The sequence below is a fragment of the Chaetodon auriga genome, chromosome 3, assembly GCF_051107435.1.
Source record: "Chaetodon auriga isolate fChaAug3 chromosome 3, fChaAug3.hap1, whole genome shotgun sequence".
NCBI lineage: Eukaryota > Metazoa > Chordata > Actinopteri > Chaetodontiformes > Chaetodontidae > Chaetodon > Chaetodon auriga.
In genome coordinates, this window is record NC_135076.1 from 12,893,223 (window position 1) to 12,909,000 (window position 15,778).

Below are 15,778 nucleotides of genomic sequence, written 5' to 3' on the forward strand. Positions count from 1 at the left end.
AACAAACAAAAATAGCTTGCTAAAATCACGATGTGATCTAACCAGCCTGATACAAATTATTGATCCATTGACGGGACTGATTAGGCTGGGAAATAGAAATGTGAGTCAACTATTAAAATGGAATTACTGATTTAAAGAATGGAGTTCTAAAAATGAATGCCCGTATGAAACAACAAACAGCAACAACAGCTGCATTTACAAAACACTAATCGATACAGACATTTCTCTGTTAAACTGAACAACCGTCAGTGACCGAGGGAAGCGCTAGGCGTTTCCACGGCAACGCGACCAGGAAGTGTGAAGCTCCGTGGAGAGTGGAGGAGGCGGCTCTCTTTTTAGCCAATAAAACCAGCTTCTCGCCCTCATGACTTTGTCAAAGTTTCAGAGTTTTATCGCCAAAATCTTACTGTAACTTCTCCACTGTGAGTCCAGGATGTCCGCGTCCATGAGAGCCAGTTCAGCGCCAAGTTCATCGAGGCCGGAGCAAACAGTGGACACCAGAGGTGACGACACTGAGCAGTCAGTGGGGAGGCTAGCTAAACATCACAGCGGTCAGCTAGCAGGTGGATGCTAAACAAACACAAGATTAGCTAATGTTAGGAAGGCATACCGTTATGCTGACACAGCACACATCACTTCACTCAGACAGTGAGTTAGACAAGATACAACAGCCACAAGCTCTTGCATTGACAATTAAAAGTCTCACTTTTCCCTTGAAACTTGACCGAAATGACGGAAGATGGAAGTTGCAAACATTGGAAATAAAATGAAGTAAAGACAAAAACTTAAAACAAAAAGTTTAGTGGATATTTAAATATTAATTTTTTTAAAATACCATTAGAATATTTCATTGTGTAAATAGGTAATTGATTTGGTAATATCATGTTTTTAAGGGAAACAAATAAACAGTTACACATTGTTTGAAGAACACCACAGATCGTCTTGTCTTTCCACTTCTCACATTTCCCATTACTTACCGTCCCCTCATGCCAAGTTGAGAGTGAGTTATACACCTGCTGGTTTGTTTGAGTTTGATTTTGTTTGTCTCAGTGGCAGAGCTTAATTTTCAAGTCCCAGCAGAGGGCAGAAAGACACACCTCCCTCCTGTCAGCAGCCAGATCATCCCAGATGAACTGTTGGTCAGCCTCACCTCCACCGTCTGCAACAGGAGCACGCTGGGGCACACTGCACACCATCGCCACTGCAAGGTACATACAAGCCCCATTTATTTCTGTGTGGCTGAAATCAGTTCATGCCAGTGTTCCTAAGATGAGTTTGTGTCCAGGGCTGTGGAATCAGACGGCCAGATGCAGTCTGGCATCACCCGCTCGGACGCAAGAAATACAAATACTTTCTGGAGCAGCCAACGTCCCTGACTGGAGCCGGCAGGTCAGCTAGACCAACAAGACATGAAACAACAAATGTTTTGCAGTTATGAGGTTGCACAAAAGATCCAGTAAAACATTACTTACATGTGCTGTGTGTTAATTACAGTATGACGTTTATCTTGAGACTAATACAGGACTGGGTTCATGCAAATTCAGCTTTGTAAGATTTTACATTTCCAAAACCAAACACCACGCAAATCTTTTATCTTAACAAGATAATAAAAGAAATGCTAGAATCAGGGCAGCATTTAATGTATCAAAAGTCTTAAATCTGCCTTTCTTCAGTCTGCAGATGGTCGAAGGAGACTAAATTTGCATGTTTTGATCTTTTCTGTTTGGACGATGTTCATGCAGGGATATTTCGTTCCTGTGTGACGCTATGGTAAACCACAGGAAGACAGCACCCCTCCCACCACTGACTGACAAGCATGGCATTGGCAACACACGAGTAAGTTGCTTCAGCTAAGATGTTGTGACTATCTTTGTTGGCTTTTTTACTGTTTACATTGCCTTGTTTTATATTTACGTAAAAGAAAATCATTCTCTTGAAGAGTGAAGTGATAAACGCGGCTACTCTGTCTTTCAGGACTTGAGTGTCTCAGAAAGTCTAATCCCAGAAGAATATCACATTGTGAAAAACAAAGGGCTGCAGAGCCTTGAGTTCTACGAGGAGTAAGTCAGCTTCATTATGCTCATCAATGTTCTTCATGTTCACTGTGCACCCTCATATTATCATTGTCAAATTGGAATTCGGTTTTCCACTAAACTTGTTTCTTTTCCTCAGTGCGTTCACAGTGCAGCTGCAGGATGATGAGCAGAACTTACGGGTTTTCCCTTCAATGTGAGTTCAAAAATCTGAATTCATTTGATTAACAGCTCAACCTTATTCAAGTAGTCTTCATTGGGAGATTTTGTTGTCTGAAATAGTAATAGTGTAGCTTATTTAAGTAGTAGAAGTAATAGGACTGTTTACCATTATGTAGGCACATGCTGTTAAGATAAGGGATGAGTATTGTCAGGAAAAGCCCTTAAATGTGTTGTAATAGAGATGTGTGTGTATATTCTGTGTGTCCAGGAGGCCCAGTGGCAGAATGGAAGTGGTCCAGCTGATGAGGATAATGGATGACATGCTGGTGAAGGCTGGAGTGGATCAGCAGAGTGAGGAGCTGACTGAGCTCTGCCAGGTCAGACAGACAGACAGACAAGCAGAAAGTAGACAGGCTGCTCTGTGCGTCTATGGCTGATATTGCTGCTGTGCTGCATTCATGTACAGACCCATGAAACCAAACCACTGACCCTGAGTGCTCCATAGCGACTGCCTTCTGTAGGAAGTCTGAGAGACTACATATGTCGGCTTCCTCAGAGGATCACTGGTACCTGTGAATGTGGATTGTGATATGGAGTCGTCCTATTTCTACGATTGGTTGTTTTGTCACTATTGAACTTTACTACCATCTACTGGATTTTAAGATGTATGGCATTTATTCCTCCAAAGCAAATGCTCTATCTAGCAATGTTAATGAAAGTGAAAAAGTCCACTCCAAAATTTAACAAGTTCTTCCTTGGCCCATGCTACACCCTTCCACCAAGTTTCATGAAAATCAGGCCAGTGTTTTTTCTGTAACTCTGCTGACAAACAGACAAACAAGCCAACAAACAAACAAGCTGAACTGAAAACATAACCTCCATGGTGGAGGTAAAAACTACCACAGGTCATGATGCCTATGCTCATGATTTAGTACAAATGCTTTGTGCACACCATGTGCAGGGCTGGAAGCTGGATGTAGTAAGTAAAAAATAAATCAGTGTTTGTGTTCGTGGTGGTGGCTGCACCCTCAACTTTAATTAGATTAATTTCATATTTAGAGATGTAATTTTTTTTATGTGAAAAACAAAAGTGCTCAGAGATTCTCACGGAAGTATAGCCGTCTATGCCATACATATTAGAAAGAGTGCAGAAATGTCTTTACAGATAGAGAGTCTGCTGGAGCTGGTGCGGGTGGAGCAGAACATCTACAACACTGTTTTCCATGAACTGATCAGGCAGGTCAGCGTGAGCTGTGCTGAAAGAGGACAGCTGCTTGCCAAACTCAGGTTAGCAGCCAACACATAGAAAATGAAGACTTCTGCAACTGTGTTACCTTTTTGTTACCTGAACTTAACTCTTATTTTCAGAAGATCCCAAGAAGCCTTTTCCCAAGCAACTGTTGTATTTGTGTGTTCAGACAGCGCTACCAGTCCCTGCTTGAGCGAATCCCCCACCGCCTGAATGCTCTGCACACTGAGGTAGTGGCGCAGCGAGCTCTGGACCGCCGGCTCACCGAGGAGATCCTCCACATCAAGACATCCATCCAGCAGCTCAGCACGTACGTAGGTGAAGTGTCAGGCTGCTGGGTCCTGATGAATAACATCTTGAAAAAACTGTGTGCTGTTACGGAGTGTTTCTACTTTAAGAGGAAATAGTAAATGCAAGAAACCAAAATAATAGCACTCATTACTGTGTGTGAATGACATTTCCATGTGTGTCTGCGTGTGTGTTTATGTGTGTGCGTCATCTTCACAGAGAACTGTCCAGGATCAGAGACCACGATGCCTCTGTGTCCCACCAGGTGGAGCGTGCTCACCAGCAGCTGGCTGGGGCACTTGAGCAGACTCACACCAACTCAGAGTCAGTCCCTCGTTGGGCCTGAATTACTGTTTATTCAGTCCAAGTTACTTCCATTGAGTTGATGCATTCCAAAATTCACCAGCAGGAACATTATGAACCTTTATTTATTTCAAGTAAAATGTATCCTTAATTATTCCTTAAAAAAACTTCTAGAGACTCAACTAAGTGTCACAAGAGAGTGATAAAGCAAATTTTCTAAACATCATCTTTTGAGATGGAGCAGTGCAGCAATAGTTCAGTTCAGCGCTCAGTGAGAAAATACAAAACGTGACCAGGTGTTCCCTTTCAAATGATCCATCGTCTCGTCCCAGTGTGGTCCAGGGTTACCACGAGCTGTACGAGCTGCAGAGGGGTCGCCTTGAGGCTCAGCTGCTCCGGATGACTGAGGAGAGAGACTACTGGAGCCAGATCACCCTCTGCCTGGCCCTCAAGGTGTGTGAGCCATGTGTTTTTATTCTTTCAGCTGCTTTCACTTTGTGTGTTACTTTCATGTGATGGTGTGCTGTTATGCTGAATATGTAATAGATTGACTGATTGTGGGATCAGAGTAAGAAAGGCATTAATATTGATTGTTTTACTACATGGAAAGAGATTTTATCATTCCCACCACAATGATCAATTTCACAATACGCTCAACCTTGTTAGTGGTTGATAAAATACAGAAACTTGCATCATTGTTGTATTTGTGTTGTAAGGATCAAATTTCTACCCAAAGATGCTCAGTAGGAATGAAATTAACTGAAGCTGAACCAGTTCGGTATGTTTCCTGTGACTGTCAGGTGATCAGTGTGAAGAAGCTGCAGCTGATCAGTCGGCTGCATATCACCGAGCAAAGCTGGTTCAAGACAGCAGAGCACTGCAGCCTTTACCTCACTTCAAAGGTAACGATGCAGTTTATGTTTCTTCATTTCCTGTTTTGCTCCTGGCACTAAACTAAACACCACAGATTACTTTTAGAAGTATCACTAGTGGTTCAGTTGCACTCTGACGATGACAGTGACCATCCTGCTGCAGGACACAGAGGACCTGAATGTCATCATGGAGCTGACTGACGACTGGAAAGAGCAACTGGCTGCTTTCACGTCCCAGCTGAAGACGACTGAGCATGCTCAGTGTGAACAGATCGGTGCCATCCAGCAAGGCATCACTGAGTGGCTCAGCTTCTGCACCAGAGAGAACAAGTAATGAACAAGTGATGATTATTTAATATTCATGGATATCTGTTATTATAAAGTGCCTTCAGTTAAAGAAACTCAACCTACTCAAGAATCTACTTAAGCATTTTAATTGAGATTATACACTGCTGGGTAATAATCAGCAGTCATTGAGAGCAATTTTTGACGCACGTGATTGATCTCTATGTGTATTCTGCTCTTTCTCTATTTCAAGGTGTCCTGACCCAAAGTATGAGGAAGCTTCAGTGGAAAAAATCCATGCTGATTTGAAGCAGTGGTCAAATGTAAGACAGCACATTTCCATCCTCTGTTTGTGTTTTTCTCATCGCCGTTTCAATCTATCTGATGTATCTCAACTTTATTGTACAGCTCACTTGTCTTATTCCTGACAGTAATCTCATTATCATCATGTATTTGATCTGTCTCAACTCTGTCATGTTTTTGATCCAATCACATCATCTCATCACTTCATCTCGCATAATTACCATCACCTGTCACGTCTGCTCCACACCATCCTTGTCATGCTGTCATCTGTCTGCTGTGTCTCACCTCTGTCATCTGTCTCTTTCATCTGACATATCTCTTATCTATCCACCACTGATCACTCGATTCACATCTGTGTCGTCTGTTTGAAAATCTTCTAGCAATGGGGAATGAATTAATTATAAAAAGTAATCCGCATATGTCCTAACTGAGCATTAAACACATTTAAGCATGTATTTATCTGTGTTGCAAGGTAGTGTCGGGTTTCGCAGCCTTCGGTAAGATTCCAAATATCTGGGGGATATGTTGAAATTTGGGTCATACAGTATGTCAAGGCAAAAGCAATTTTTCCTGTGTTGTCCTAAAGTCTTCCTCTGTGTTCTGTCTTTCTGCAGACATTGGCCCTCCAGTGTGAGCGCTACCAAGGTGAGAAGCTGCTTTGCTGCCAGCAGACACTGGCCGAGTTTGGCCGTGTCCAGGAAAGATGGCTGAAAATGAGCCTTCAGCTGTTCAGAAGACACCCCTCTCCCGATGGTGAACCCCCCGGAGGCCAGCAGGCCCTGAGAGAGCTGGACAGGGTTCTATCTGAGCTCCTCAAACAGCTTGACACACAAGTCAGCGGAGAGAGTGGTGAGGGCTGATAGAGGCACAGGTTTGGATAGCTTTTTGAGAAATTTTTTAATGAGCTAAAAGCTGATTTTGAGGCCTACGGGCAGGTAAGTATACACTTTAACCTGGCACTGCTTTAGTTTTTGCTGGACTGTAGTCCAAATGGGCTTCTGTAAACTAACTGAACTGCTGACAGCTTCAAAATCAGGACCTAAGTGAGTGTCGCAGTGTGGCAGACTGCTGCATAATCACAGAGTCCTCATGTATCTGTCTGTTGTTTTCTCTTAATGTTTTCATGGGTCTCATTGTGTGAAATAATCCTTAAGATGTGCTGAAACTGATTCCAGGCATGCTCTTTCAGGCATCCACGGACAGATCACGGTGCTGCTGGGGTTGATGGAGTCCTGGATTTCTAAGCTTGGTGCATCGATTGGTCGGCCGGAAATGATGTCCGTCTGTGATTGGCTGAAACTGGAGAAGGCACTGTGCAATTGGCAAAGTGTGGCTGAAAAAGCCAAGCAGAGCGTCTCCAGCATGCAGACAGACAGTGATAACAAAAACAAGCATGACATATAGTACGTGTTTCATTCAGTGGCATTACTAGTGACACACTCACATCTCTCCGAGCTTTAAATTTATACACAAGTCTGTCAAAATGATTGGTTAAAACAATGGATGCCATGAAAAGAGAGATGCTGCATTTGTCAGCATTTTGTAAATTAGTTTGTGTCAAATTTTGAATCTTCTTAAATACAAGAAGGTTTGTATTCTGTGTGTGCAGTGAATCGAATATATGCATGTTTTAATATGCATACTTTGGATTCACAAACACTTGGAAGTGAACTGTGACCTACAGAATAATGAGCAAGCAATAAATATTTGCTGATGGGTGCAAGTCAAAGCTGATTTTTCCATGTTGTCTTTAAGTCTAATTGCCAGGCTTTTATTTGAGAAAGCTTGAAGATTCTTAGAGAATCCAAGTCTCTTAAGTTTTTTTTTTAACACATTTTATTTGTTTCTTGTGATAACATTTGATTGAAACTGTTTTATTAATCAGCAGATTGAAAAATGACTACACGTGTTTTAATACTGAAATTGAAACACTCCCCAGTAGTTCTTTGTTTCTGTTGTGTGTGTGTTTGTAAACAGTGCAGAGACAGAAAACGTGTTAGACAAAGTGCAGGAGTTCATGACCAGCCTGTCCAACTTCACTGATGGTGAGAACCAGAGACTCAGTGAGGAGGTGAGGACCAACCAGGTGCAGTCAGACTGTAAAGGGAGCTTTACACACATTTTGAAAAGGCTGAACAATTATAGTATAGACTGCAGTCCAACAAACAAATCAGCTCCATGAATGTGATGCTTAGATGTTTCACAGAGAATACATTTGAACAACATTATGCCATTTCCATTTAGACTTTAATATTTGATGTGTCATTATTTTGAGTTGGTAATGGAAGCTCTATTTAATTAGTCCACTCGATCTTTTCACTTTCCAGTTGTTCCCTCTCTCTGCCCTGCTTCACTTCCTGAGCTCTTAAGATAAGTTTATGTTACCGCTCACGCAATTACAGTTTGCACAAGCACCAGGTGCACTGTATTTAATGTTTTTAACGAAACCACATGTCTCATGTGAATCTTTGCCCATTTACCCCACATCATTCCAGGTACCCCCTGCCTTCTTTAGAGTTTCACTGTTCTCACTCATTTAAGTTTTTTCTTCGTATAATTTATTTGCTGTTAGTCTTTTCCAACAACAGCTTGCCCCACATTCCTGCGGTTACTGTGACCCCACGACTGCCCAGTATGATGATTTCTCCAGCTTCTTTCATGCTGTTTATCACTGAGCAGCTCTACCAGAGCAGTTTGGTTTCAATCCATGTGATTCCTCGATCAGGGACATGTCCACAATGTTTGTTGAGGGAGAGGAGTCTGATACACTAAATATTTTTTTTATTTTTTTGCTTTTATTTGCCTTTTTGGCAAATAAAATGCTACAATGTTACAAGGTGCCATCTTGACTTTTCGTGTTCCCTCTCCTACCAGGTCACTTCTATTCATATGGCTCAGACCCGCTGGATGTTGGATCTGTTGCTCCTCATGGTACCTGACCATAGTGAGGACCAGAACCAAGGACAGGATAAGCACTCCATTACAAATGTCTCACTACAGACGCTGGATGAGGATGCCAAGATGCTGGCAGAGAAACTGGACTATTTTTCCAGATGTATCACCAGGTACCACAGGTGTTTACAGTATACAGAGAGGCAGCTGATGTTAACAGAGTAACTAACAATTAGTACATGGTAGAGTGAACAAACTGTGTTGTCTTACACAAGCACTGAACTACTACAGAGTACAGTGACAACCTCCTTACACTATAGATACTAATTAACAACACAGAAATGAAATGATGGCTAAAGTATGTTTAGTTACTTCAACATTGAAAGTACCTTTGAAACAGTATGTTCAACTGGGAGCGGCTCAGCAGAGGGGGATTTTCTCCAGGATTTACTCATCAAGAAATGTTTGTTTTTGACTCCAGCTCTTGCAAGCTGATTCTGGAGGAGCAGATTCAACAGAACCCACGTGAAGCTGAGGGCGAAAAGGAGATGAACGAGTGTAGAAAGCTGCAGGTAAACAACATGGAATGGCCTGACATTCAATGAATAGAATTGATCATAATATCAGGGCTAAATGTTTTTACTCCTCAGAAGTAATCATTGCTGGAGGTGCACCTTAAAAATCAAGAATTGTATCAAACAGCTTCTGAATACATCTGCACAACTGGCAGATTTACCCTTAAAAAAAAAGGATATCCAAACTGTTTTGTACTGAACAATGAAATTTATCATCAACTGTCATTTTTTAGCTTGCAACAATGTGTTTCAGACAGAGCAGGGTTGTGATGGTGGTGGCTCACCTGTCAACACAAGTGTTTATCAGAATGCCTTCTTAAAGAATTAACAATTCACTCCACATTTTGAGGTATACACATGTTCACATACCCATGTGTTCATGAATAGTTTTCAGAGATGAAGACACAGTTCTATGTCACTCTTGTGTCTCCAGAAGAGGGAGCCATATTGCCGTTACACACTCAGGTGAGGTAAAGTAAGCAAACCTACATCTCTGTGTCTGTGTTGTTGTATCCATCATTAGACGGAGTGTATTGATTGGGTGGAGACCTGTATAATCCTGCTGTCAGGAGTGAAAGGTGGTCCTGTGGAGCTGCCTGTCAGACAGGCTGACCCCGCCTCTAGCAGTGATGTTCCGGTCTCTCCAGCAGACAGCATGGAGACTCTGGTGAGGACTCCATTATTGGAGAAATTACTTGAAAGTGTGGTGCGCTTTTTTGTTATTATTATTTAGAAGATGGCCTTGTGTGTGTGTCTGTGTGTGTGTGTGTGTGTGTGTGTGTGTGTGTGTGTGTGTGTGTGTGTCTTTGTGTTTACAGGTGAATGAAGAAATTTCAGCAGAACCTGCAGCAGACAGTGAGGTCAAAGATGAGACTGAGGCAGAACAGAAAGAGGTGAATCAAAGTAACAGCTGTGGAGTACGAGTGAAAAGCTCAGTGATGCCTGCGATCCTTTAGACTGTGCTTTAGAAAGTGGAACAAGGTTTTTGGAGTCTGTAGAATTCCTAAATGAAGTTCTAGTGTCTTTACTCGTTTGGTGTATTATATGCATTATAATTATATTTGTTATAAACATAATGTGCAATAGATAATGTAGTCAACAACTGTTACGAAATGAATGGCAGTCATCATCATAATAATAATAAAATGGGCAGTGATAGTACTCTTGTTTCTCCACAGTGCACTGCTGAAAGAGAAGAAACACAACAAGAGGTTTGTCAGGTATTATATTGTTTCCATGAAGTGTACAGATTAAATTATAGTCAGCAGTCTGATCAGAAAAAACAAAAATCAAGACATTCATGGTTCATTATGAAGGTTTTATAGAGTTTGTGTGATAAAAGGCACACCATGAAAAACAATTAAATAAACTCTTGAGGAACACTGGCTCTTATCAAAGGAACACAGCTTGTTTTACATTTTCATTTATGCTGCAGTATGAACCAGACTTGCTAAAATTGGTCTTTGTTGTTGTCCTGCAGGGGGAGCCAGTGGTTTGTGAGAGCCCAGTGGTGAAGCTGATCAACTATGATGGGAACATTACACACAGAAAGCTGGGAGAGAGCAGTGTCCACCTGAATGGGGTCAGGCATTACAAAGACATGATCTTTGTATAGAACAGAGCAAACTGCCTGTCTGTCTCGCTGACCATCCATCTGTCTGTCTCTTTCTGTCAGACCGAGGAGCTGGTTGTGTCCCCGCTGACAGATGAATCCCAGAAAGCTTTTAGTGATCTGACCACAGTGGGATTACTTCAGCAGGAACTGCAGTACGTCACCTTTGTTACCATGGAGTTTATCACAAACTCGTGTTGGAATACTGTGTTAATTTACATGACTCGCATCACCTTTTTGTATGGAGAGGAGTTTGAGGCAAAATCCCATCAGAAGGACAACAAGGAAATAAATATATGTCTAATCTGTTCATTTCAGTCATCGTTGAAATAAGTAAATTTAATGTCCACACGTCAGACCTTGGTGAGATTTCTGTCCATGTGTCTGTCAGTGATTCAGAGCTGCGGGTCCAGAGTGCCGAACACCGAGCCCTGGAGGCTGAAGAAGCCCTGCAGGCAGCACTGGAGAAGATTCAGGACCTGGAGAGACAACTGCAGGGTCGACCCAGTCTGGAGTCCAAAAGTAGTGAAGGTGCGACTAAACAACAAATTCTGTAAACTTTGAACTGAAGCAGAGAGACAGCAACACAGTATAAAAGCTTTTTTTTGTGTTGCAGAGAAAAAGAAAACACCACCACCTTCCCCACCAGCAGTAACACCTCCAGCTCCTCCAAAGAAAAGCACAGCTGAAGCCAAACCAACAAGCAGCACCAAAAGGACCAGGAAACGGTGATCTGACATGTGATCAGAAGGTGTTCCTCTTCATGCCCATGTATGAGACTCACCAGGTCAGCGCTGCTATTAAACCACAAAATATCTATCAATATTCAGACTATTTGACTGTTGTATGAGAACAAATATAGTGACGTTTCCATTCACATTATGCTTGCTGTGGTCTTATTTAACCTTGTGATATGTCTTTGGCTCCATGTAAACGCAGAGCAGCTTTTGTTTCCATCCAAACAATAAAGTTTCTGCAGACATGAAATTGAAAAAATGTGATTCTTTTTTCAAAGCACTCAGGGAAACATTTATTGTGGACTCATATTTTAAATAACACTTAAATAAACAAAATAATTTGGCTTGAAGTTTACAATATCTCCTGAAACTAAATCATAAGCTGACAATTGCTGGCTCACTCTTAGTAGGTGTTCAATAATAATTAATTCTTACATTTCAACAATACTAATTCATTTCATAACAGTCTGTCACATCATTGGTGAGTCTCTGTCTGGATCTCCCTCTGTCATCCCCCCCTCTTCTTCCATAACAGGAGGAGGAGGGGGTGGTAGGGATGAGAGGTCAGTGGTCATGCTGAGGAGATCAGGAGGGAGTGGAAGGACCAGGGCAGGGTGGAGGAGACGGAGGGAGGCCCTGAACCCTTCCCAGGCATCTCTCTCCCCTTCTGCTGCTTTTGCCTGTCGGAGAGACGGACAGCTGTTTGAAACATGTTCCCGTTACAAAATTTACAAACGGAGAAATGATTTTACTGGCAGAGGTAAACTTCAGTTGGCAGGGCTAAAGAACTGTTGTTTTGTAGACTAAAGCAGGGCCACGCTCTGTGGTGCACCGAGCCGAGTGTTGCAAAGCAGCCCCTGTCTGCTGCCAGCCGCTGTTTTTGCTGCCAGCTACTGCCTTTCAGTGTGGACTACAAGGATTCGCCACATTTAGACATGTTCTAATTGTACACATGGAGGCTTTAATTATATCAGCTATCTTAAGTAAAGTTCATCTTCTTTCCTTTTCTGCCTATCAAATACTGCTGATAATAAAACAGTTTAATCTTTAGTTAAAAGCCACATTTGACAGAAAAACTGAAAATCGATCAACCATAAACAACTAAAGTGCAAAAACAAGCATTAAATTTCAAAACGATAAACATCAGATTGGAAAAAGCCGGTTTAGTTACTTCCTCTGACCTGGTTTTGTCTCTTGGCCTCAGCATCAGCAGCCAGACTCTGCTGTAACTCCGCAGGAAAACTGAGCTCGTCTCTGACAGGAAATCAAACACAAGCCTGGTCAGCAGGAATGTCACGGTGCACTACAAATCTCTACACTCCTTTTTTGCTGCTTACATGGAAAAATCAGTGCGTGCAGAGGAAATAGCTTTTGCACACAGAAAGTGCTGCATTTTTCACAAGCTCTGCTATCTCTCTGTATTGTACAATTCAGCTTCTTTTTCTTTTGGGCTGGTAGGTATCTTCAAAAATCATCTAGAGTCTTTTTAGCCATTTAAAGCATCAGCATCAGGTCTTGCTGTCACACAGTCACCCAGGCATCAAGATCAGTCTACACTCACAGTAACAAAAGGTACACCAGCATGCATCGCCACCTCGGGATGTAACGTGCTCTGTGATCTTCTTGACTGTAGTTACATCGTTAACTGAAACAGATGCACTTGAGGAAGGTTAATAAAAGAAAGATAAATTACAACAAGTCTTACATGTCTGCTCTCTCCACCCTGATGCCCCAGCGGCAAGCGACAGAGTCAACGGCTGCTTGTATCTTCTGTCCGATCTTCCTCCTGTGCAGCAGGACGTGGCTGAGTGTGTGTTGGGCGAGGACGTCTCTGACCGCTGCCTGGACCAGCGTCTGCAGCACTGTGGTCAGACTGGACAGGGCTGCGCTGCACAGAGCCACGTTCTCTATCTGGTAATAACACACTGCACTCAGCTCCGGCCTCACCAGGTCCTTTGTCACCACCTGTGTCAAATGAAGGAGGAAAAATATCAGTCAGCAGTCTAATCCAATTAAAGCCTTGTCACTGTCTGGTAAATGTGCTCAGTGGGGCGACACTTCATTTACTCACCATCCTAAAAGGTTTAGAAACACAGTTTAACGAAGATGGAACTTCTGTGAATGTAATATAGTGAAAGTGGCTGTTGAAGTTTACCAGCCAGTGACAAATAAGGTTGATCTCTTTATGAACTGTGAAAGATTTACTGCACCTTCAGGGAAAGCAAAGCGCATTTACAGTAAACAGTAAATCTATTATCAATCATTTTTACATATGGAGCTAAGTGTGAGTACGTCAGCTGGGTTTAATTTATTGCTCTGTACCGTGTGAGGAGGAACCTTCAGCATTTTCAGTCGAATGTCGACCTTGTGGCACACATCGAGGAGTGGGAGGTAGAAAAGAAGACCTGAAGAAAGGAATAGAAAAGAAAGGACAGATTTCTATTATAAACTCTGTTTCGTTTTTTTGTTTTGTTACGTTATACTTCTTTGACTGCGGTGGTGAATGTGCAGGTCTCAGGCTAAAACATTTGAACTAACTATGGGGTGTCCAAACTTTTCATGACTCTGTAGCTGTATGATCACAAGCCAACCACAACCTACAGTAACAATGATACGCATCCTCAGAAATGGCAAGGCAGCTGTTGTGGCACATCCTTAATGTAAGCAAAATAAAAAACTACAGTTTCTGTATCACTGCTGACAGATGAGCACAAAAGATCACAGTAATTGGTGACAACCTGGTCCTCTGGGTCGTCCACGGAGTAGGTGACCCAGTCTGAAGATCACTGCTCTCTCATGCTCCCTCACTACCTGTCAGTCAAAATGACAGTCAGTCAGTCCATATAAATGGATGACGGCGATGGTTGGAGTGTCCAATTGACATACAACACAAGAAGGTCAGCCCTTATCCTTTGCTTTTGTACAATAGCATATAGTCAGAACGTAGTAAGTCATCGACACATTTTTGTTATGTTGTCTGTGTACTGTAGCGCATTGGATTAGAAATAAAACAAAGGAAATGCGGTGAAAATACTGACTCATACTAAAAATCCCCAATATTCACTCTTTTCTTTAAATATTTTACTTCTTGTCAAGGTGGAAACAGCATTTTGACCATCAGGAGATCTGTTAAGAAAGTAGATGTAGTGTTTGGTTTCTGTTTGGTCTAAGGTGTTGTTCATACTTTGACACAGAACCAGATGGAAAGAGGGAGGAAGAGAAGAACCAGAGCCAAGACGAAGACCATCAGCAGCCACTCAAACACTCCAAGGTTCTTGCGCTTCAGACCTGCAGAGATCCACCGTACTTAGTATGAAGAAATCCAACCAAGATACTCAGATTAAACAGAACAGTAATAGTGAGCATTCCCCTAAGAGCTCCCAAGATTTCTCAAGGACAAAATGAAGCACTGTGTGTTATTTGTATGCCTGAATTCACAAAACTATTTGTTTTCTGTAAAAAAAATTCCAGGTGACAGGATTACACATTTCTTTATCCAGAAAACAAAGAACTGAGGAAAACTAAACAAGCAATAACAGAAATAAACCCACTGTTAATGTTTGCCCCACAGCAGACACAATATAAGAGACTTTTCTCCAGGCTTCACTTACTGTCCTCCTGCTCTGCTGCTTCCAGGAGCCCCAGGTTCTCCTCCTTCACCTCATCCTCTCTCACACTGTCTATGTCCACCACAGTGGATTTCACCTTCACGTCTGCCTCGTGCTCCACGGTCACCTTGTGTGTCTCTTTCTTCTCCTTCTGTTGCCTCTCTTTCCTCACTGATGACGCCTCTGGGTCACGGCCTGTCTTTGATGTCCTTTGCTGGTAACTTCTGGGAGGCACCGTGGCTCCCCTCACCCTCTCCTTCCCAGGATTCGTTCTGGATCTCTGAGGGTTTCTGGAGTGGACATTTGAGGACTTCTCCATTCTGGCTGGAGGCTCTGTAGTACAGACCATAGGAGTGATGGCTGTCGGTATGTTTCTGCTTGATGGGTTAGTGGATGGTTCCCTGAGTGAAATTTTTTGGTTGTTACTGCTGTGAGATGCTTCCTCTGGCTGAAAGTCTGCAGCTGGAGTCAGTGGTGCTGCCATCGACCGTGGTCATCAGACAGAATACATGGATGGTACATTAGACTGACTGTCGGACTGTGGGAGGACAGTAGTGGGAGGGCCACTTAGCGTCCTCTCGGCTTTTCAAATTATTTTAGGTCAGTGGACCTTTGTGAGCACAGAATTCAATGTCTGTTGTCAAAGCAGCAAACTAAAGTAAAAGAAAATAATGAGATGATAATGTGAAAAAGCTCAAGATACTGTAATAATGGTAAGTTCCCATCTGCACGTCATCTCTTGATCTACAAACAAAGAGGTTATCTCTCTCCCTCTTTTCCCCCACATTCAGAATATCTTCATCAGACATAAAATCAAAACATCCAGGGAATTTTATTTTCAGCAATATTTTGTTTCTGT

At 42.4% G+C, this 15,778-nt stretch overlaps 2 protein-coding genes across 2 annotated transcripts; one reads left to right on the plus strand and one right to left on the minus strand.

The window, feature by feature from the left end:
- Window positions 1-372: 372 nt before the first annotated feature.
- Window positions 373-11,404, plus strand: axdnd1 (axonemal dynein light chain domain containing 1). The gene is made up of 26 exons (XM_076726966.1): window positions 373-503; window positions 1,051-1,208; window positions 1,286-1,389; window positions 1,743-1,836; window positions 1,975-2,060; window positions 2,173-2,229; window positions 2,464-2,572; window positions 3,361-3,482; window positions 3,614-3,754; window positions 3,952-4,056; window positions 4,368-4,488; window positions 4,836-4,937; window positions 5,071-5,237; window positions 5,446-5,515; window positions 6,110-6,344; window positions 6,685-6,898; window positions 7,473-7,566; window positions 8,370-8,560; window positions 8,869-8,959; window positions 9,486-9,629; window positions 9,781-9,855; window positions 10,141-10,182; window positions 10,443-10,544; window positions 10,638-10,729; window positions 10,966-11,105; window positions 11,191-11,404. The coding sequence occupies exons 1-26, from the start codon at window positions 434-436 to the stop codon at window positions 11,304-11,306; spliced, it is 3,042 nt and encodes a 1,013-aa protein (XP_076583081.1). The 5' UTR covers window positions 373-433; the 3' UTR covers window positions 11,307-11,404.
- Window positions 11,405-11,781: 377 nt separating this feature from the next.
- Window positions 11,782-15,403, minus strand: nphs2 (NPHS2 stomatin family member, podocin). Its single transcript, XM_076725831.1, has 7 exons — window positions 14,923-15,403; window positions 14,496-14,599; window positions 14,050-14,122; window positions 13,634-13,716; window positions 13,017-13,276; window positions 12,493-12,565; window positions 11,782-11,991 (listed from the first exon to the last, which is right to left on the minus strand). Exons 1-7 carry the CDS (start codon window positions 15,401-15,403, stop codon window positions 11,782-11,784), a joined length of 1,284 nt encoding a protein of 427 aa, XP_076581946.1.
- Between the last annotated feature and the right edge of the window lie 375 nt (window positions 15,404-15,778).

What these genes read in the sequence shown, in the direction of transcription:
- nphs2 (XM_076725831.1), bottom strand. Translation starts at nt 15,403, where the DNA reads ATGGCAGCACCACTGACTCCAGCTGCAGACTTTCAGCCAGAGGAAGCA. An exon ending in AGCAGCAGAGCAGGAGGACA is followed by an intron (nt 14,600 to 14,922) that starts GTAAGTGAAGCC and finishes GGATCTCTGCAG; the next exon opens with GTCTGAAGCGCAAGAACCTT. An exon ending in TGGACGACCCAGAGGACCAG is followed by an intron (nt 13,717 to 14,049) that starts GTTGTCACCAAT and finishes TCCTTTCTTCAG; the next exon opens with GTCTTCTTTTCTACCTCCCA.
- axdnd1 (XM_076726966.1), top strand. Translation starts at nt 434, where the DNA reads ATGTCCGCGTCCATGAGAGCCAGTTCAGCGCCAAGTTCATCGAGGCCG. An exon ending in TTCTGCACCAGAGAGAACAA is followed by an intron (nt 5,238 to 5,445) that starts GTAATGAACAAG and finishes CTCTATTTCAAG; the next exon opens with GTGTCCTGACCCAAAGTATG. An exon ending in ATTTGAAGCAGTGGTCAAAT is followed by an intron (nt 5,516 to 6,109) that starts GTAAGACAGCAC and finishes GTCTTTCTGCAG; the next exon opens with ACATTGGCCCTCCAGTGTGA.